General features: G+C 39.8%; 1 protein-coding gene across 2 annotated transcripts; it reads right to left on the bottom strand.

Annotated features, from left to right (window-relative positions):
* Nucleotides 1-116: 116 nt before the first annotated feature.
* Nucleotides 117-11,970, bottom strand: LOC127643892 (basement membrane-specific heparan sulfate proteoglycan core protein-like). 2 transcript variants are annotated; one of them, XM_052126827.1, is made up of 8 exons: nucleotides 11,822-11,970; nucleotides 10,054-10,200; nucleotides 9,426-9,560; nucleotides 4,366-4,538; nucleotides 4,007-4,187; nucleotides 3,697-3,807; nucleotides 2,959-3,027; nucleotides 139-2,252 (listed from the first exon to the last, which is right to left on the bottom strand). In XM_052126827.1, exons 1-8 carry the CDS (start codon nucleotides 11,868-11,870, stop codon nucleotides 1,978-1,980), a joined length of 1,140 nt encoding a protein of 379 aa, XP_051982787.1. In that variant the 5' UTR covers nucleotides 11,871-11,970; the 3' UTR covers nucleotides 139-1,977. The 2 variants fall into 2 exon arrangements, with proteins under 2 accessions (XP_051982788.1, XP_051982787.1); XM_052126828.1 differs by lacking the exon at nucleotides 9,426-9,560 and having other exon boundaries at nucleotides 117-2,252.
* Between the last annotated feature and the right edge of the window lie 9,459 nt (nucleotides 11,971-21,429).

Here is a 21,429-nt window from a genome sequence, read left to right as displayed (position 1 = left end):
TTGAAATAAAAGCTTAATTTGCAAGCATAAAACTAATGCGCAACATTCCTTGGTCACGCTGACACGACCTTTGGGCAGGAAGTGAGCAGACATCACTGTGACTCGGCAGGAAATGCTACGAGACAAACTACTTCACAACATTTCTCAATTGTCTATCAGTTAAGAGTGAATTATTAACAATCCCCTTTTTTATTTGCACTCTTTAAATGATGATCTCAGGCAATCTGCCACAGAGGAAACAACACAGTAGACCTTTGGAAATGTTTTGAACTTGGACATATTTTCCAATTCTTAATCTTAAATACATCTTTATTCTATCATTTAGGGTACATTAAATATCCATTGATGTTAATCATACTTTTTCTAACAATTCTCTTCATAAATATCCGTTAAGGGAAAGCATGTTATAATATCACCCCAAGTTTCTTAATTGACAGTTTTTTAAGTGAGTGGTTCTTCAGCCCAAAATAATGAATAAATGTAAGTCAACATTATCTAATGTGGCAGGGTCGAAGGGCGGGGCCGGGTCGTGATCATACACAGCCGGTCCCTTATCAGGCTAATCAAGCCTCCGAGAGGGATAAAGGCCGACTGCGGAGGGTGGTGCGGGAGAGAGAGATCGTTTACGGACGTGTGTGTGTGTGTGTGTGTGTGTGTGTGTGTGTGTGTGTGTGTGTGTGTGTGTGTGTTTAAGTTTTATATAAAAAATATTATTTACATTGACAGCCGGTTCTCGCCTCCTCCTTTCCATTGACTTCTTTACACTATATTTTATTTATTTTTCAAATCTAAGCACATGTTTGAGTTTGAAAGTTTAATAAAGAAAATATCTACGTTTCTAAATAAACACCCCCATGCAACTAAAAAAAGGTGTATCCCAAAACCATGTGATCAGCACCATGTGATATAATTATCTCTGTGGGGGACATTTGAACACATAATGGTGAGTGTCTTATCCAATATTTCAACCACAATAACATATCAAAGAGTTTATGAACTGTCAAGGATGTTGGATACATCAGTGCGGTTTCAAAATTTGTTTGATTTGAACTCAAATATATTTTCAAATTTGAGGTTAAGCTGATTGAGGTAATGACATGCGGTTGGCAAGCCAATGCCTACCACTGAAACTCTTTAAAGCTCGATTTGTGCTCTCGGTGTCTGACTGCGTCTCCATTGAGTGGTGATAAAGTGCAGCTACTTCAAATCCTTCTTAAATGTTCTACATGAACAGCATCACAAACAGAACGAGTAGCTGGTAAAAAATATGATTTCAATAAATGCCAATGATCAATTTTTACATTCTATCGTTTATCATTTTTCTCAACTATTTAATAAGATCAAATTGTTAAATGTACAGACTCCAAAGAACATTATTTTGATTATTTATTATTTAGACACAGCATCTGTTTGGTCGTCTATGTTGTACTTCTTAAAGGAATATTCTGGGTTCATACTCTGTTTATTTATAACACACAGACTTCCTCTGGAATCTTATGTAGTGGATTTGTTGTGGAAATTCAATGTAAAATGTTTATCTCTTGTATGAATAACTCATTGTAAGCAGACAGATTCAGATCCTCCCAGTAAACGCACTGTAAACACACCGTCCGCTGATGGTCAGCTTTACTATCTGTTTATTTGACAGAGAACTCATTTTATCCACTGTTCCATTTTAGAACCGTTTAAAATAACAGAAAACAAGACAAAGCGAAATATTCCTTTCCTGATGTTCTGAACATCTTAGCAAAACTGGACATCATTTTCTTCCAGGTCTGGTTATTTTAATAAGAGGTTATTGTGACCTCATAATTAATGTACAGATATTTACCATCAACATCAGACTGTTGAAGATGGCCGTAATTAAGCGGTTAGGAAGAGATGGCAAAAAAAAAAATCTAAAGTAACATCTGAAAATGCTAGTGATTTCCAAAATCATATTATTTTGGAGCTTATATTTCAAATGAATTTTAATTTTCACCCACCCATCACAGTGACTTTGGTTAAAGCTTCACTGGAGCCCACGTGGTTGGTCGCCACACACTTATATGTTCCGCTGTCCCTTACTTTCAGCTGACTAATCTTCAACAAGCCGTCTTTGGTGGTCTCCGCCCTCGTGGACATGGCTGCCCCGCCCACACGTGTCCAGCGGTAGCGGATTGGATGACTGCCGTGAGCGAGACACTGCAGACGCACGGCCTCACCTCGGCGCGCGACTATCTCATCCATCAGTGTGGTGGCGTAGGGAGGGGCTAAGGAGGAGACAAGTTTGTTAATAGCATGTGCTAGTTATACGGGTCTTACAAAACCTCTGCCACTAACGTCACCAAACAGAATTTATGGCAAAAGTAACTAACACTTTCAAAAGTGTTGCAACCAATGCTGGTGTCACACAAATTACACACTTGGTCCTTAAATAGGCTTCGTTTCAAAATATAATATATTGGTTTCTTTTGACTTTGTGGTGAAATGTGACCTGGACATTCACCCACTTATCATGGATGTAAAGTCAATAATCTTTTCCCACAGTCCCACGTTATTTACGCAAAAGCTCGTTCACCACGTTCCCTAACTGTGCCTCAGTCCAAAGTGTGCATGACTGGCTTGTGCTGGTCTGCGTTTAATGCAAATAACAAATGTCTACTGTCCTTCATTTGTGTAAAACAACTACATTTAGAAGAGTTTATGCCTAAAACAAGCAAAAACTATCTGCCAATGGGGTAAGAAAAAGAACTTAATTTGAACTATGTACACAAGTCTTATCCAAATCTGTTTGCACAAGTTTCCTTAAAAATGTATATTGTTTTAAGGGTGTTTACATATTTAAACTGGAAACATTTTGCAGTGTACCATCTACACTGACCTGTGACCAGCTTACAATGCTCTTGTCTGACTGAACCGTGTGTGTCTACCTCCAGTGAAGGTCAACAGTGATAACAGTGTGTTTTTCTCACTCACAATCCACCTCCAACTGCACGTACGCCTCGCTGAATCCCAGGGCATTCGTGGCATTACAGATGTACTGGCCTGAGAGAGAGAGAGAGAGAGAGAGACACCAACTGAGTATGTTCTTGTATTTGTTATAGGGGTTACATCACACGTTATTCTTTTCCCCTGATATCACATTATAATGTTAGTCAAGGGTATTTATTCACCAAAAAGTAATATTTAAGTTTATCATGACCATTTTGACCATCTCTGAGTCATTTTTGATACTGTGCAATTAAGACGTCTATATAAATGTCCTCTCCACATGTAAAATGAGTAACAGCGCTTTGCTGCATTTACACACAGGCTGCAGGTGTGCTTACGAGCTCAATCGGCCAGTTTTTAACTGCTGTATCCTTCAACGACAGCCCCTTTGTAAAGCTGCATTACATTGTGACAGAAATGTGAAATGTGCCACTCAAATGATCAGAGTTTGTTGAAAATAAAATAACATTGTGTGTAGCTCCTACAGCTCTTCAGATCCTTTTGAGAATCCCAGACACAAACAGCACAAGCTTTCACACACTTTAGCACATTCGATTCTGGTGTTCAGAAATAATGTCCATCCTACTTCCTTTTTATTACTCACAAATAAATCCATTAAATGCTCTTTTTGGTCTAGGGAGGAAGTTTCGAGTTCTGAAAGTTAAATGTTTACCCCATTTGTAAATCAGCACACATTTGCTCAAGCAATGCAGAACAATGTACCTGAATCTTGCCGTCCCAAGTTACTAAGAATAAGACTTCCTCCGGTCACCTTGTGCTGCCATGGCAACGGCGCTCGCAGTTTAGACCAGGAAATGACTGGAGTGGGGTATCCTGAGAAAATTAAGTAAATGTATGATGAATTTATTGAGTTAGATAAATTGGATGAATGTCTCATTGAAGTATATGTCCCTTTAGTTTTACCACCAAAACGACACTGCAATCAGAAATGCACCGATACCACAGACGCGTACCACAGACTCGCCTCTGAACCAAAAGCTCTAATGTGAAATTGTCCAGAAAGTAACTTTACCACTAGCATGGCAGTGCATGGTCACCGTATGGCCCTCGATGCCTGTGAGATCTGTATTGTTTACTGAGGCCTGAGGAGCCATTACAGCCAGCTTAAGCTCCACCCTCTCCTCAGCAAGCCCGTTCCTGCTCTGAGCACGACACACAAATATCCCAGCATCTTCTGCTGTCTTCACAGTCACCTAGAGATACATTTGGGAGGATTAGCGACTTTGATTAGCGACCCAAAAATAGTTTTTATAGTTATCATACATTTTCTTTGCTTATTTCCAGGTTTAAATGGCATTGATTACATTTAAGTGAAAGGCAAAATCACAGATTTCCTTTCTAAGACTTTTGGTCTAGGTGCAAGAGTAGCACCTGCAGCAGAGCTGTGGTTTCTGCTGTCATGATGGAATCAAGCGCTGTCTCACTTCCTCCTTCCTCTTTGTACCAGCTGACGGAGGGGTATGAGGTTTTGCATTCTAGGGATGCAGTCTCACCCACTCTGACAATCAGTGGGCTGGATGGCTTCACTAGAACCTTTGGAGGCTCTAAATGACATCACAGACACACACACATACACATACACATGATATGATATGATATGTTATGATGTATATTGAGAATATTTTGTAACAATTGAGAATATTGTTTTGTATTTTGATTTTGTATTTTTTTGCATTTTCATCCCTTATAACTCACTACTACAAATCACTGCTTACAATGAAAATTTATCAGAGAACCCATCAGGTGAACTGTAATTTACGGTGGCCCAAGTGTGCACAACATAGTAAAATTAGCAAAGCCAATAAAGGCTGAAAACACAACGAAATTATGCCACAAAAAACAAACAACAAAAAAAGTAAAGGCTTAATTTTTGTTGTATTGTGGCATCATTTTATTGACTATGTTTTCATAGACACCAGAAAGCAGGTTATTGCAGTTCAGGGGAAATGAGGGAGCAGGAACCAAGTAACTCTTTCAGGTTATTTTTTTGTGCCACTTTTCAGCCCACACACAACAAAAAGAAGCACTCTCTGTCACTGCAGTCCATGCCGTTGTAGGACTCAGGCCCCTTTCTACCCCAACTGTGGCTCTGGCTGCTCTTTATCTCTCTCCAGCTCTCACTGTAACACAAATCATCTGTTAGAGATAATTCCACCTAGGTGTCCTTACCGCTCTTCGTCTCCTGGCCTCACTCCCCACAGACGTCGCTCAGCCACGGCCACATCTGACCTGTCACATAACCCCCCATTTCAGGAGAGGAAATCCGCAACATCTCCGGACTGTGGACCTCCTTGAAGTTAAAAGGCTGGAGAGATGATACCAACGGGTGATCCATCCTTCATGTGATTGAGCCACTGGAACGGGCATGGTTTGAACAGAGGGTGAAGGCACATCCCAACAGATAATACTGGAGGGTGAGGACTGCCTACTTGATGGCCAAACACTCCTTTTCTATCATGCTGTACCTAGACTACCTCAGTGAGAGCTTGCGACAAATGTACAGCAAGGGATTCTCCTCCCCCTCCACCATCTGGGACAGTACTACACCCAACCCCCTGTACGATGTGTCCGTCTGCAAGATAAAAGGGAGAGAGAAGTCAGGAGAGTACAGTAACAGCCCGCTGCAAAGTGCAGCTTTCACCCACGTGAACGCCTGCTGACACGGCTCTGTCCACTGGAACGGATCTGGTGCCCCCTTTTTAGTAAGATCAGTCAGTGGGCTGGTGACAGTTGAATAGTTCAATAGTATCATAGGCACAAACCTATGATAATAGCCAGCCAGCCCCAGGATCTTTCTCACATCCTTTTTGGTCTTAGGTCTTGGGCAGGCTGCAATCACTGCAGTCTTATCAATTTGGGGCTACACCTGCCCATAACCCAAGTGGAAGCCCAGATACCATAATTGCACACTTCTTTGGGTTTGCTGTGTGTCCCGCCTGTCTCAACAACCTCAGGACAGACCTCAGATGCTGCAGGTGCCACTGCCAATCATTACTGTAAATAATTATGTTGTCCAGATTGGCAGTGGCGTAAGCAGTGTGCGATATGTGGATTCTGTCCATGAGCCGCTGAAATGTAGCCGGGCCCCCGAACAAACCGAATGGAAGCATCATGAATTGGTGTAATCCGAACGGTGTGGAAAATGGCATTTTTTTCACGGGATATGAGAGTTAAGGGGATCTGCCAATATCCCTTTGTCAAATCTAGTGTCAAATAAAAGTGAGCCACACCTATCCGATCGAGCAGTTCATCAATCCAAGGCAACGGGTACACATCAAATTTAGACACCGCATTGACTTTTATATAATCCACACAGAACCGGCCCGAGCCTGACCTTTATATCAGCATGACCTTTAATTTTTCCTGAACCACTTTTTTTGGTTCGGTAAGGACAACTACATACCACTACTCCTGGGGTCATTTCAATATGGTGCTCTAATCGATTCGTATGACCTGGAATATGCGAGAACATGTTAAAAAAATTCTCCTTGCAGCCTGGCCACCTCCATGACTTGGGATGGTGAGAGGTGAATAAATAAATTAATGAATTAACTTTATATGTTAATTTAACACCATGCTCAAAGTGCTTTACACAGTGAACAGGGCACTCTCCTCAACTGCCACCAGTGTGCAGGAGAGGTGGTCTCCATAAGTTACTGGGGTGACTTGATCGGTGGATTTTAAATTAATCTCCGGTCCGAGCTCCTCCTTCTCTGGAACCACCGTCTCTCCACCTTTTAGGAGGTTGAGGTGGTAAATCTGACATGCTTTGCCTCTATCCGTTTGTTTTACCTCATAATTGATTTTCCCAACTTACTGTGTGACCCTTAAAGGGTACTTGGCAAGTAATTTAGAGCTCGATGTGGGGAGCAATACAAGGACTTTATCTCCCGGTGGAAATTCCCATAGACGAGTACCCCTATTATACATCCAGCTTTGACGTTCTTGAGCCTGGAGCAAATTCTCCTGTGTTAGTTGCACCAGTGTGTGGAGTTTTGCTCTCAGGTCAAGATCATATTGAATTTTGTTTTTGCTGTTTGAAGGTCCCTCCTCCCAATTTTCCCATAGGACGTCGAGCATGCCATGCAATAATTCAAATGTGGAGAACCACTTGGAGGCTTGCGGGACATCATGCAAATAATAGGGGCATGAGTCACTTGTCCTAATTTTGAGTGTCTTCATGCACAAACTTACAAATCATATTATTAAGAGTCTGATTACATCGATTGACCAATCAGTGGTGGTAAATGCTGGTCTGAACCAATTTAATCCTCAATAATTTGTACAGTTCATGTAGTGTTAGTGACATAAACGTAGTGCCCTGATCAGTGAGGATTTCTTTCGAAATCCCCACTCAGGAGATAATTCTGAAAAGTGCTTCTGTAACACTTCACACTGAAATGTTGCACAGAGGCACTGCTTCCAGATATCGCATTGCATAGTCAGCCAGGACCAACACTAAATGTCCACATGTCCATTCTAATGGCCCGATGAGGTCCATACCAATCAAAGGGGACCTCCATCAGGGGAAGGGGGTGCAATGAAGCTCTTTGAGTGGCTGGTGCATTCACCAGCTGATATTCACACCATACTGCACACAACTGGTGAACATCCCCACGAATGCCTGGCCAATAGAAACGGGCCATTAGATGGTTCACTGTCTTTTCCTCCAAAAAGTAACCTGCCATCAGATTATAATGAGCCATCTGTATATAACATTTCCCGAGGCTCCGCAGTATTAAACATTGGGTTGTGTCCTCCTTTGTCTCTCGATACAACCAATCTTTAATAATCTGAAAATATGGGTATGATTATGCAATGTCTGGCTGGAGGCGTTGGCCATCAATCACTTTCACTTGGTCAGACACATGCCTAAGGGTTTAGTCTTGCGTCTGTTCCAGAGGGAAATCCCCTGCAGTGAATCCTCTAAGGGCTAGGGAAGCCGAGACTTCCCCCTCCCTTGTGTCCTCCTGATGTGGAGCTGACATAGATGGCCCTGGCACTTCCTCCCCAGCCAGCGAATCACTAACTACACACTGAGATACGTTGTTGCAAGAACCATCCACACATATTCCCTTCAATAAAGTTGTCAATTCTGGCCAATTTGTACCCAAAATTAATGGATGGGAGAGGCAGAGACTAACCCCAGCCTCGACACTATACTTTTGTCCCTGTTTTTATTGACCATCACCAGTGGGTAATTTGGAATATCCCCATGCACACACCTTACCTTCACCCGCCGGCCTGTATTCAAAGCCTCAGGCTGAACCAAGCTTTGGTGAATGGAGGTTTGATTACAACCTGAATCCACCAAGTCTTGGTATGTACCCCTCTTAATACTCACTGGTATCCGGTACGCTCCAGCTCGATCAGGGCGGCCTGAGGCATGTCAGGGATCTGGACCAATGCCCCCACCTCCAGCACAGGGCATTAGTCCTGGAAGTGCCCAGGCTCCCTGCAGCTCCAGCAGACTGGCCCAGACTTCCCACCAACACCCACGGCAGCGTATTCACCAACCTGGGAAGGACAGCAGAGAGATTGTTTTGGGGAAACAACTTCCCATTTCTGGAGAGTAGGAACAGGATGGGTAAAAAAGGAGGGGGAGGAGGAAGAAGTAGAGAGAGAGAGATAGAGAGAGATAGAGAGAGAAGAGGGCTTGTCGGGCAGAAGCAAGCAGAAGCACTGACAATGCTGTTCTGGACTGCAGCCAACTCACTGCAAGATGGCTTGTTGCAAGTTCTCGTACTCCAGGAGGTCTGTCAACAGAAGCTGTTGGGCCACGAGTTAGGCCATCCCCAGGATTCAGCCGTCCACTTGAACAACTCTGTAAAGGGCTCCGGGTCATCCTGTGGGCCAATCTTAATGAGTGTGATGTGGGGGATGGCAGAAGCAGTGGCCAGGGTCGCGGCTGAAGTTTCCCCCTGGGGTACTAAACTCCTTAACACCTGCCGTTCATCAGCCTGGGCCTGAAGGAGCACCTGGAACCACTGTTCTTGCTCCGTGTGCAGGTCCAGAAGGGCTTGGTGCTGGGTTTGGTGGATGCCAGAGAGGACAGCAGCGAGGACTCCATAATGGCCTATTCCTGGGGGGCCAAAACCTCTTCCCGTATTTTGGCCCCACTGTGACCATCTCAGGTCAGTTCAGGGTAAATGAGGAGCGGGAACAAGCTTACACACATTTCAGGTTATGTTTTCGAATTTCGAAAATATATTTTCTCAATAATGTTGAGTTTATATTCATGTTTAGTGCACATTTATAGTTTGAGTTTAGTTTAAGTTCTTTGCAAATTCCTGTTTTATATGTACATTTAGCTTACGAAAACTGCACATGTATTAGTTTTTGTTAATGATAACCTTCACTGGTACTGGTATGGCATCGGGAAACCATTGGCTATTTCAAAACACACTGAAAGACACATACTTTAAACTCACGTTTGATGGACAAGGAGGCAGTGACAGTTACTTTTCCATGTGCATTTTTTGCAATGCAGCGGTATTCACCCTGGTTATTGAGACGGACATTGGTAATAGTCAGAACAGCCCCATCAGATCCAATATTAACATTATCTGGAATAGACATGACATGCAAACTCTTTAAAACTTTCAAGTTAAATAAGCAGATATTTGTTACTTATCACATGATGATGAGACAATTGTTATCATAGATGTATTGTTTAACATACAGTAAAAGTATAAAATTATCAAATTAATGTGGATAGCATAGCTCAGATATTGATGAAATTGATGGGAAATCTTTGTTTATGTTGATATTTTTTGTTTTTGACAGCAGACTTTGAAGTCTTGACAAATCTGAGCACAGTTTCAGACATCGTTGAGTCTTTTTCTCAAGAGAAACATCTGAAAAGCAAAAGATTTCAGCCACAGTGTGCTCTCCAAGTAATGTCATTCTTTGTCTACAGGAACATACTATATGATATGAAAGAGATCTCACTATAATTGTTCTTACTATGGGTGAGACAATTGAAAAAGTCTCTATCAAAACGATATAGAACATGTTTCCCTTTTATCACCAATCAGATCATTAGTGATTTAAACTCACCTCCCAATTCCTGATTGCTGATCTTCTTCCACTCCAGCTGGACGGGCTGCGAGCCACTCACCACGTGGCACTTGAAGCTCACAGTCTCGCCGGGTATAACGGCAGCCGCTTGGGGCCTGATGGACACGACTGGGGTCTGACCACATACTGTCATGACAAACACAGTTTGAGTTAATCACATCTAATTTCAGACATTTGACAAAACAAAATGCTTTCTCAAGTTGGATGAAATGAGAAATCTATGCAGTTTAACCAAATTTGCTGGTTTTATTTAAACCTTCCATGGACTTATGGGTCAGTTTGACACTTTTGGGCCCAACATGGTTTGTGGTTTGTGACTCTGCCCATAGACATTCAGTCTTTTTTAAAAGCCCTACCCTTTCCCTAATGTTTTGTGGAATATATCAGCTTCTGAATGGACTACAAATATGATCTTGGTGTTATTTGAAAGCTAAGCACCACAGGTTTGCAATGCTGTATAACATTTTATCATGAATATTCAGGAACATGATTTGTTAATAATAATTAGATGTGTTAGATGGCACATAGACGAATGATTTAAAGCCAAAAGTAGAGAGATAGAGCAAACAGAGCCTTTACAAGCTGTTTAAAATTGAACATAAAAAAGGGTACATTTGACCCTCTAGGTTGAAAGTAGGGACATGAACATTAAGATCACGATAGATTTAAGGAATATTCCGGGTAAAATACAAGTTAAGCTCAATCAACAGTGAATGGGGCCAATTTTTGGAGAGTTTAAAGGCAGAAATGTGAAGCTTATAATTTTATAAAACGCTCTAACATTATTTCTTCTGTTAAAACTTGTGTATTATTTGAGCTGTAAAGCTCTTTAAATCATCACTTTTGCTGGATTAATGGGTTTACTTTGTAACATTATGGGAAGAAGTTGCAGTTTGTAAGTGATGATATCCCAGTAAAATCATGTTAACACACATATTGTTTATGTCTTGTGTCTATACTTTTGAAACAGTGAGTATTTTAATGTTTACAGATTATTGGCCTCATTAACTTCCATTGTAAATGCCTCACTGTTCCCTAGATGTTTGCTTCGTTTAAAGAAAAGAAAATGTACTTTTTTGGTTATCAGCATTGAGCCACTGAGCTTAACTTGTATTGAACCCAGAATTGTAAAAAGTCTTGTCAGATGAGCCCTATGCTGTCGCTAACCCTCACTGCAATGGTAAACAAATGCAATCAATCATGCATGTTTTTTCAATAGAAACCCTCAATGACAAAGCAAAACCAGCGAAAGTGATTTGAAAAATGTATTCATGAATTTAACAAGTAATTATGAATTAGTGTGTAAGATTAACAGGTCTGTACCATCATATTCAGTGTCTGATATTTGTCTGAAGGACACGTAAAACAACCCACCACAGTTCAGTTGTTGCATTTTCAGTAAAGTGATAATATAATTAAACCACAACTAATAATGAGACGAAATAAAAATAAACACCCATTTTCCATTAAATGAAACTGAGCAATAAAATAATACAATTAAATTAAAACATTAAACATTGCACAATTAAATTTGATGATTTTTGAAACTGAAATGTGTAAATAATAAAACATAAATAGGCTACATTTTTATGTTCTTTGAGTGTACAAAGAAATTAAAAACTAATTATGTACATATAAATGTAAAAGTAGTTTTTTAAAAGTATAATGACCCTGCCATGCATAATTAATGAATCATTAAACATATAAGGTAAATGTAATGTAAATAGTGATATTAGAGTGTGTTCACCTGTGTGTAGAAAAGAACTGAGAATGAGCGCTGCAGTGTGAACCTTCATGATGGACTTACTGAAGCTCTGTCTCTCTCTGAATCAATGTTTTACAGCTCTCTCTCTCTCTCTATCTCTCTATCACTCTATCTCTCTCTCTCTCTCTATCACTCTATCTCTCTATCACTACACAGAGCTGATCTGCTCTTGAAACGGTTTAATTGAACTCTGTCTCACTACAGAATCAGTGTGCCATTAATATCTGCTGTGTGTGTTCTGTTTTCATAACTTTATAGAGACCAAATATGGATATACAGACCTGAAAATCTAACATTCTCCAGGTCAGTGGCACTCCATGGGGTGCAAACTTAAACTTTAAAATATTGTGTATGTGTGTAATGCATATTTGGAAATGTAAATCCTTGTTTACCACGCCAGTAAAACATTTCTAAATCCTGAAATACATGTTAATGTGGGTTGAGTGTAGTTTGAACTGTCTCTGATCTGGTGTTTAAAGAGAGTTTAGTCGCACAAACAAGAGTCCAGAGTCTGACTGGGTTTAGAAGGTTGTTTGAGATTGTGTGATCAAAGAGAAGGACTTTAAATCAAGCATAATCTATATCCTCACAGACACACAGTCAAATCCAAACAACACCATTTACAGACAGCAACACACGATTCAGACAATCAGAAGTTCTGAAAAAGATGCAGTAGCGATGAACCCTCAGTAACCATCAGCCTGTCAATTAATGTCAAGTTTGTGATCTTTGAGATTTAAACCCCATATTGCATGGTCCCTTTAATACTTAGTGTTATAGTATGGTCTATTTGAATACTCGATTGGCTGGAATGTGTGCTTTAAAGGTGTTTAATTCACAGAAAAAGTCCCTTTCAAGGCAAGTCAGTCCACTCAGCCATCTTGGGAACGCTCCCGGGCAGCTATTTTCTACGAATACAGACGGCAAGATAGAACAGCTTTACTTGAAATGGAGAAATTCCATATTTCAAATCTACAGTAAAATTGACAACAGTGATATCATAAATTGTATTTCTTTAGCTAAAGATATTACACAAAATAAAGCTGTTTTTACCAGTCCAGCTTGTGCGAGTTAATCTGAAAGGCGATGTCTGAATCTCATCGCTGATTGGCTCCTTTGCATGTAAGGTTCGATCTCCTTCCCATCAAGTGGTTCATTCCTCCACGTGGTGCGAATAAAGTTTACGCTTAAACCGTTAAAGTTTCCGTATACATAAGTCAGACATATGAGGGATGGTTTGAAAGCTTAAAATCTGAACTTTTCAGAGATAACCATACATTTTGCATTTATTTGACTTAAAATAACAAAATAAGGCCTCAAAACGTTTGCGTTCAAAATTAGCATCTACTAAGGGTAATTCGGGTAGAAATATTTATATGAATAAAAGTCATATATCACCTAAATGGACATCATATATCAAATGAAAGCTCTCATTCTCAGAAATGTGACTGTACAGTTTATTTTTGTTGCACTAATATCACAGTTCAAAATATTTTCAAAAGAATGACAAAGTGAAATATGATTCATATAAGTCATTAAATGCTAACATCTCTTTTATGCTCCAATATCTGCTGCTGTAAGCCACAAATAGCTAAAAACTTTGTTTTTCTAAAAACTAATGTTTTTCTAAAACATTAGCCAGTTTTTTATGTATTTGTAAATGTATATTCTGCATAAATAAAATGAATTACACTTGCTGAGTGTTTGATCAATTATGACATATATAGGCTGATTTATTAAATAAAGTATTTGGGATTTTAAAATGGAAAGTGAAAATGTGTTGATTGTAAAGCGTAGTTCTACCCAACTGACTTCAACATAGTCTCAACACAAGGTGTCAAATCATTTAGATTGATTTTATGTTTCAGCGTGACGTTCAAAGGACGTCAAGAGAACGTTCAAATAACTAGCATGTTTTCCCATGTAGAGTCATATTATGATTCGGAGAGGTCAAACATTCCCTCTGTTGCAGCGACTACCCTTTTTGCATGGCAAGTGTGTTTAAGCCTTCAAGACTGGACATAGTAAAATTCCAAAATCTCCAAAGCAGTTGTCCATGGAGATATAAACACCTTGGGTTGTTTGTCTATATATGTAGCACAAATATAGATGTTTACTTTACTTTTGCAGTAAACCACCTGTAGCATTTGAACCTCCAGTCCAACAGTGCCCAATGCCAGTGGTCAGAAACATACCAACATCCACCAGTGCAACAGTGCCCACGCCAGCGATCACAGACATACCAACATCCACCAGTGCAACAGTGCCCACGCCAGCGATCACAGACATACCAACATCCACCAGTGCAACAGTGCCCACGCCAGCGGTCAGAGACATACCAACATCCACCAGTCCAACAGTGCCCACGCCAGCGATCACAGACATACCAACATCCACCAGTGCAACAGTGCCCACGCCAGCGATCACAGACATACCAACATCCACCAGTCCAACAGTGCCCACGCCAGCGGTCACAGACATACCAACATCCACCAGTGCAACAGTGCCCACGCCAGCGGTCAGAGACATACCAACATCCACCAGTGCAACAGTGCCCACGCCAGCGGTCAGAGACATACCAACATCCACCAGTGCAACAGTGCCCGCCAGCGGTCAGAGACATACCAACATCCACCAGTGCAACAGTGCCCACGCCAGCGGTCAGAGACATACCAACATCCACCAGTGCAACAGTGCCCACGCCAGCGGTCAGAGACATACCAACATCCACCAGTGCAACAGTGCCCACGCCAGCGGTCAGAGACATACCAACATCCACCAGTGCAACAGTGCCCACGCCAGCGGTCAGAGACATACCAACATCCACCAGTGCAACAGTGCCCACGCCAGCGGTCAGAGACATACCAACATCCACCAGTGCAACAGTGCCCACGCCAGCGGTCACAGACATACCAACATCCACCAGTGCAACAGTGCCCACGCCAGCGGTCAGAGACATACCAACATCCACCAGTGCAACAGTGCCCACGCCAGCGGTCACAGACATACCAACATCCACCAGTGCAACAACTGGACATTTACTGAGGGGTATGCAAGACCAGTGTTAGCGCCCCAATTCCCCCCACCCCCAGGAACAGTGAAGGTGAAGTAAATATGCGACATGTCTCAAAAGTATACAATCCTATAATTTTAGCATACTTTGTTTTTTTCCACACAATTGTATTGAAAAGTAAATAAAAAGTACTAAATATAATATTTAAGTAATATTACCAGGTCCTAACACACACACACACAAACACAAACACACACCCTCACGAATGAACGCACACACACAAACAGGCACACGTTGGTATTTGTGGTTTATGACATAATATATTACGAACTATACAGTGGCAAGAAAAAGTATGTGAACCCTTTATAATTAGCTGGTTTTCTGCAGTAATTGGTCATAAAATGTGATCTCATCTTCATTAAAGGCACAAGTATAGACAAACACAATGTGCTTCCGCTAACAACACACACAATTATAATCTCTCATGTCTTTACTGAACACATCCCATTAAACATTCACAGTGCAGTGGAAAAATTAAGTGAACTTTGCATGTGACGATCTTGTTGTTGTTACCTGGATGATCCTCAAAGTTTTTTCATTTTGTGATAGTTGTTCATGAGTCCTTGTTTGTCCTGAGCAGTTAAACTGTTCTTCAGAAAAATCCTCCAGGTCCTGCATATCCTTTGGTTTTATATGTGTATAATATAGAATAGGTCAAGTGAATAGTCTATATATGCCTGAACACACACAAAATACAAATAATAAAAATACCTACTCAAGATATATGCCCTTTGGAGTCATTCCAACTATATTTTAAAATAGTCATGTGATGTGACAAAATTATTTACACTTATAAAAGAAGCTTAAATGTTTTTATTTTTGTTTAAACACTTTTCAAACTGCTTCAAAGAGTAACAAATATACAATTCAGAATATAATTTAAATAACACAAAGTAGTAAAAGTACATAAAATCTATTTTCTAAAATAAATCAAGAATTGCAATCTCTTGTTTGTTTCTTTGATGTATATCACTTTCTTTTGATGAAATATGTGTAAAGTAATTTTTGGAACACAGGAATTGGATGGATGGATAATGGGTGGATGGATGAATGGATGGTTGGATGGATGAGGGATGGATGGATGGATGGTTGGATGGATGAGGGATGGATGAATGGATGGATGGTTGGATGGATGAGGGATGGATGAATGGATGGATGGAAGGATGGATGAGGGATGGATGGATGGATCAGGGAAGGATGATGGATGGATGGATGGATGGATAATGGGTGGATAGATGAATGGATGGATGATGGAAGGATGTATGAGGGATGGATGGATGATGGAAGGATGGATGGATTATTATTTATTTATTTATTTACCTTTATTTAACCAGGTTAATCGGTTGAGAACAGGTTCTCATTTGCAACCGCGACCTGGCCAAGATAAGGCGCAAGGTACAAGGCGACATAAAGTTACACATGACATACCAACATACAATTACACAGTCATGAATATAGAAAACATTCAGATTCAGTTAAAAAGTACTGGACAATATATAAGAATAGAAATTGAAAGTCTTGATAGTATAAAAAATTGTAAAATGGCAGTGCAAAAGAAATAGCAGTCGGATAATAGTGCAGTCCAACATAGGTAAATTGATAATGTGCAAATAAATGCAGTGACAGCCATTTAGTTGAATATGTGTCTTTGTTCGCAAAGAGCATCAACATCAACATGTACAGTGGTCCGTCAATAAATTTGAGGGATGGATGGATGGATGGATGATGGATGGATGAGGGATGGATGGATGGATGGAAGGATGGATGAGGGATGGATGGATGGAAAGTAATATACCGAAGGTTATTGTCATGGCAAAAATAGAGTAGTTTAAAAACAGACACTGTAAATGTATAAGAGATAGAGACAGACAGAATCTCTCCTCGACACAATTAACAACAGGGAAACAGAAGCACGTATCCCAAATCAGTGCGGTGCAGGAAAAGTGTTGATTGCTGAGTGCAGGTGCTGGCGGGATGATGTTTGCGCGGGAACGGGAGAAAGAAATGACCCGCGTGGCTCCCGCAAAATATAAATAGGCTATAAATCTATTAAAAATTTTACATTGATTATTTCATGTATTTAAGGTACTGAGTGTTATTCGTGTTATCCGTCTATTGTGCAAGAGCAACAAAAATTTACGATTTACAGGTGCAGGGTTGATTCATTCAAATTCTTCCTTGTGCTCCATGCAGCAGAAAGTCCCTTAGTGTTATGGATGTTAACGCTTTATTAAAGAAAGATACAAACAATACTTTGAAAGCAAAAGGTCAATCAGATATTTTGCAATATTAGTGTTAACAAAACGTTTTTTTCTCTCTCTACCAGTTTTTTTTCCCGGATGGGAATTGTAAAAATATCCTATGATAGAAGGAACAGAATCTTACGGGAGTGGGACTGTAAATTCACGCAGACCACCACACGCGGGCTTTTGTTGTCGGGAGCGGGACAAAGTATTACATATGATTTTGCGGGAGCGTGCATGTCTGAAAAATCAGGCCTCTATATGGTCACTAAAAACCTGTACATTACACACAAATCTCTCTTATTACATTCTCGCTCATGTAACGTCTCGAACTCTCTGGATAGCAGCCGCTTCTTGAGAGTGAGTTGCTTCCAATGACAATAATAGAAAATCACTACACATTTTTGGTGCTGTTTTGTGATTGGTTGGTCAGCCCATCCTCAATGTTTCCGACACACAGCCCGCCCCCGTATTGCTTTTAACCAATGAGCAAATTTAGATTTTTTTATTTGATTTCAAACTTTTTTCCAAATATTTGATTGGGTGGGCAAGACTCACGTTTGAGTGGGCTCCGCCTACCGCCAGCCCATGCCTAGAACCAGCCCCGGCTGCGAATTTATTATGAATTGTGTATTTTCAGCACCACCAAACTCTGTTAAATTTATTCTTATTTCTAAACTGTTTTTCTGAACAGTCTTGCCACTCCTAGTTGCTATTGCTTGCAAAAAACGATTAAATTCACAGATAAACAGCGTGTTACAGGAACTCCCGCCCAAAGTTACGCAACTGGTTGAGCCTGAAGTTGACATGTCACTCAACAAAGGGAACAGTGTTTTGTAAGCGCTACAGAGACAGTGTTTACATTCTTCGGGGAAGTCAAAAAACAAATGTCTTTGTGATAAGAGACATTATTATAACATCAGAAAAGAATCACACAAGGGTGTTGTTCACGTGATAAAAATATGCGGTCTGAACCGGCTCCATACGCTCAGCACTTAGCACTGAGTTCAGCCTATTCAAAATCAGCTGATGAGTTCAGTGAACTGTAACAGAGTGTTTGGTGACAATGTAAACAGAGCCCGACTATCCCCTCCACCTGTTGTGTTTCAAAGACTTGCTTTCAAGAGGATCATGAAGAGGGCCCTTTAAGTGGTTTGATGATACTGGTGAGTGTTATTTAATATTATGTAGATCTCTGCTTAACATTATTAGTAGTTTTAACATGATTGCATGGTAAATCTATTCTCACTGGAGTGGGCTATATTTGTATGTATTCCGCGGTCTAAACTAAATGATTTCTGTCTGTGTTTCATTCATGATGTATTTACTATTTGTTCATTATTCGACAAGCTTCGACATGTGTGCCGTTGGCGAGTCCTCTGTAATCAAATTCTGCATGGTTGCCAGTTTGCGACTCTTGGTCGAGAGAATGATTAAGGGCGTGTTTAATTAATATTCATGAACTAGCCCAGGGCCCCCGTGTGAACGGCTGAAAGATAGATATGATAATAGTAAATGAACGCCCACGTTTTTCTCCTTAATTAATTCTGGCTCAACCAGTAACTGAACCGGTTTCAAAACAAATTGTAAACACACGAATGTTTTCATCAAGGAAGGACTCTGAATTCACCGACGGTTCCCGGTAAGTACATTTCTAAAGCTGTTAGACATTTGATAGTTTGACCATTTAAAATAAGTAAATTATAAATATGTGTGCACCTGTTGCTATATTTAGTAGAATGTGTCCTTGTGACGCACACACGACCAACATGTCAATTCAATGGCTGTGAAGTGTAAAAAGTGTTTTCAAGTTAAAAAGTGTCAGAAGTGATTATTGGGAGAAATTAGTCGATTTAGTAAATAAATGGACAAATCTGAGTTAGGCTAGCTCATCCCTTGCACCCAAAATCCATGACTTGAGAGAAATTCTGTATTCTTAATTTACATATTCTATTGATTAAGTAAGGATTTCAGAAACAACTGTGATTATGTACAACTGTACAGTGTCAGCTGATCAGTAATCTTTTATTCACTTTACTGAGTCCTGGAAATACTTTTCTCACAAAGACTGGGTCTATCCTTGGAAAATAAATAGCAGTCCACTGTGTAACCATGGTAACAGTACATAATGCTTATGTAAGGTTGACTTGTGTTAGTGTTTTTCTTTTTATTTCTTCTAGACTCATCCAGGCCTGTAGAACACAGTATATATATATATATATATATATATATATTTTTTGTTTGTTTGTTTGTTTGTTTTGTTTTGTTTGAGGAAAGGTTTTTTGAGAAGGTCTTTTTTGCTTTTATGGGATTCATAATTTCCCTCAAAGTAATGTATTACCCTTTCATGAACAGATGTAATATAATTTATAGACTTGTAGAAAGTTATTTTCTTGATGTTACCCAATAAACCAATTCTTCTGGTTATTCTGGTTGTGTGAGAAAACGTACACCATGCACTGCAGAGTTTTTAGAGGTGACATTCAGTTAACATGTTTTAAATGTGACATTAAGCTGCTAAAATTTTTTTAGGTTTATAAATACCTTTTAAATGCAATTATCAAATGAGAGCATCAGTGGTCTTTAGTAATGCTGTGTTTGGTTCTCTGTGTGTGTGTGTGTGTGTGTGTGTGCACGCAGGGTGTGGCTAAAGCACATAACTGTTAATCAGAAGGTTGCTGGTTCGCTCCCCACAGTCACCACCATTGTGTCCTTGAGTAAGACACTTAACTCCAGGTTGCTCTGGGGGATTGTCCCTGTAATAAGTGCACTGTAAGTCACTTTGGATAAAAGCGTCTGCCAAATGCATAAATGTAAACGGATAAGGGCTGCGTGATTATGATGAAAATCATAACTGTCAATTATTCCCTCTGATATTGTAATTGCAGTTATTCATTTCAATTAATATAATTTAGATTTGAATATTTAGAATATTATATAATTTGTTCTGTGGGGCAACCACATGCCATATTCTTTATGCAGGATACAGTACTCATCCAAAACAAGCTGAGAATTGTGTTCTTGAAATGCTTTATTGCATGAAAGACAACATTTATTCAAATTTGTTATAAATCATACACAGAAAGAGCAACATAGGGTGAATATTAGGTTATTGTTGTTTATGGAATGCTAACAGACTAATTAAAATATCTCGGATTTGCTATTGCATTAATGCACTCGATGATTCAAATAATATGTTAGTAGACCTAAATGAAATGATGTAATTGACACTTGATTAGTTATTTATATTAATTTTGCAGCTTTATAGTATGTATGTATTGTTTTGCAGGTCAACGCCTGCCTCTTTCTATGGAGGAAAAAAATCCAGATCTCCTTCCAGAACCCAGCTGTGTGTCAATAAGTGGGAGATCCATTATTCAGACCCCATATTTCAGTGATGGAGCAGAGACCTTTGACCATAGGTGAGACATTATATGGGAATAGTGGACACAATAAATAGAATTTTGTGAACTTAAAGTATTAGTTCACCCAAAAATGATAATTCTCTCATGATTTACTCACCTTTAAGCCATCCCAGATGTGTCTGACTGTCCTTCTTCAGCAGAACTGAAGTGAAGATATTTATAAAAACATTTCAGCTCTTTTTGTCCATACAATGCAAGTAAACGGGTACCATTAGACTTCTGACTGTTTGACAGTCCAAAATTCAAATTTAAGCAGCATAAAAGTAATCCACACGACTCCAGTTGATCAATTAATGTCTTCTGAAGCAAATCGGATTGTGTAAGAAAAAATAGATCATTAACACTTTATTAACTTTTAAAAAATGCTTCCTGCTGCCAGTCAACCCATCACAAAGTGTGATGTAAGCACAATGGCGCATTAACACGAGGGGTCGGAAGCATGCGCTTTGTATATAACAGAGGAATGATCGTCACTTGAGAGTTAGTTCATTTCAAACAGAAATACAGCACTGGGAAGAAAGTTAAAAACTTTTAATTATCAATTTGTTTCTCTTAACAATCTATCGATTTGCTTCAGAAGACATTAATTGATCGACTGGAGTCGTGTGGATTACATTTATGCTGCCCAAATGTGACTTTTGGACCATCAAAGCCTGCAGTCTAATGGCACCCGTTTACTTGCATTGTATGGACAAACAGAGCTGAAATGTTTTTATAAAAATCTTCACTTCAGTTCTGCTGAAGAAGGACAGTCAGACACATCTGGGATGGCTTAAAGGTGAGTAAATCATAAGAGAATTATCATTTTTGGGTGATTTAATCCTTTAAGAAGAAAAACAATGTGATTTT

Source organism: Xyrauchen texanus, chromosome 5 (genome assembly GCF_025860055.1).
Source record: "Xyrauchen texanus isolate HMW12.3.18 chromosome 5, RBS_HiC_50CHRs, whole genome shotgun sequence".
NCBI classification, from domain to species: domain Eukaryota; kingdom Metazoa; phylum Chordata; class Actinopteri; order Cypriniformes; family Catostomidae; genus Xyrauchen; species Xyrauchen texanus.
The sequence above is the reverse complement of the archived record's forward strand: the minus strand, read 5'-3'. Positions and strand labels throughout refer to the sequence as shown.

Coding starts and splice junctions, on each gene's coding strand:
- LOC127643892 (XM_052126827.1), bottom strand. CDS start 11,870: ATGAAGGTTCACACTGCAGCGCTCATTCTCAGTTCTTTTCTACACACA. Junction 4,188..4,365: donor AAACCACAGCTCTGCTGCAG/GTGCTACTCTTG, acceptor ATGTATCTCTAG/GTGACTGTGAAGACAGCAGA. Junction 2,253..2,958: donor CGTGCAGTTGGAGGTGGATT/GTGAGTGAGAAA, acceptor TCTCCTCCTTAG/CCCCTCCCTACGCCACCACA.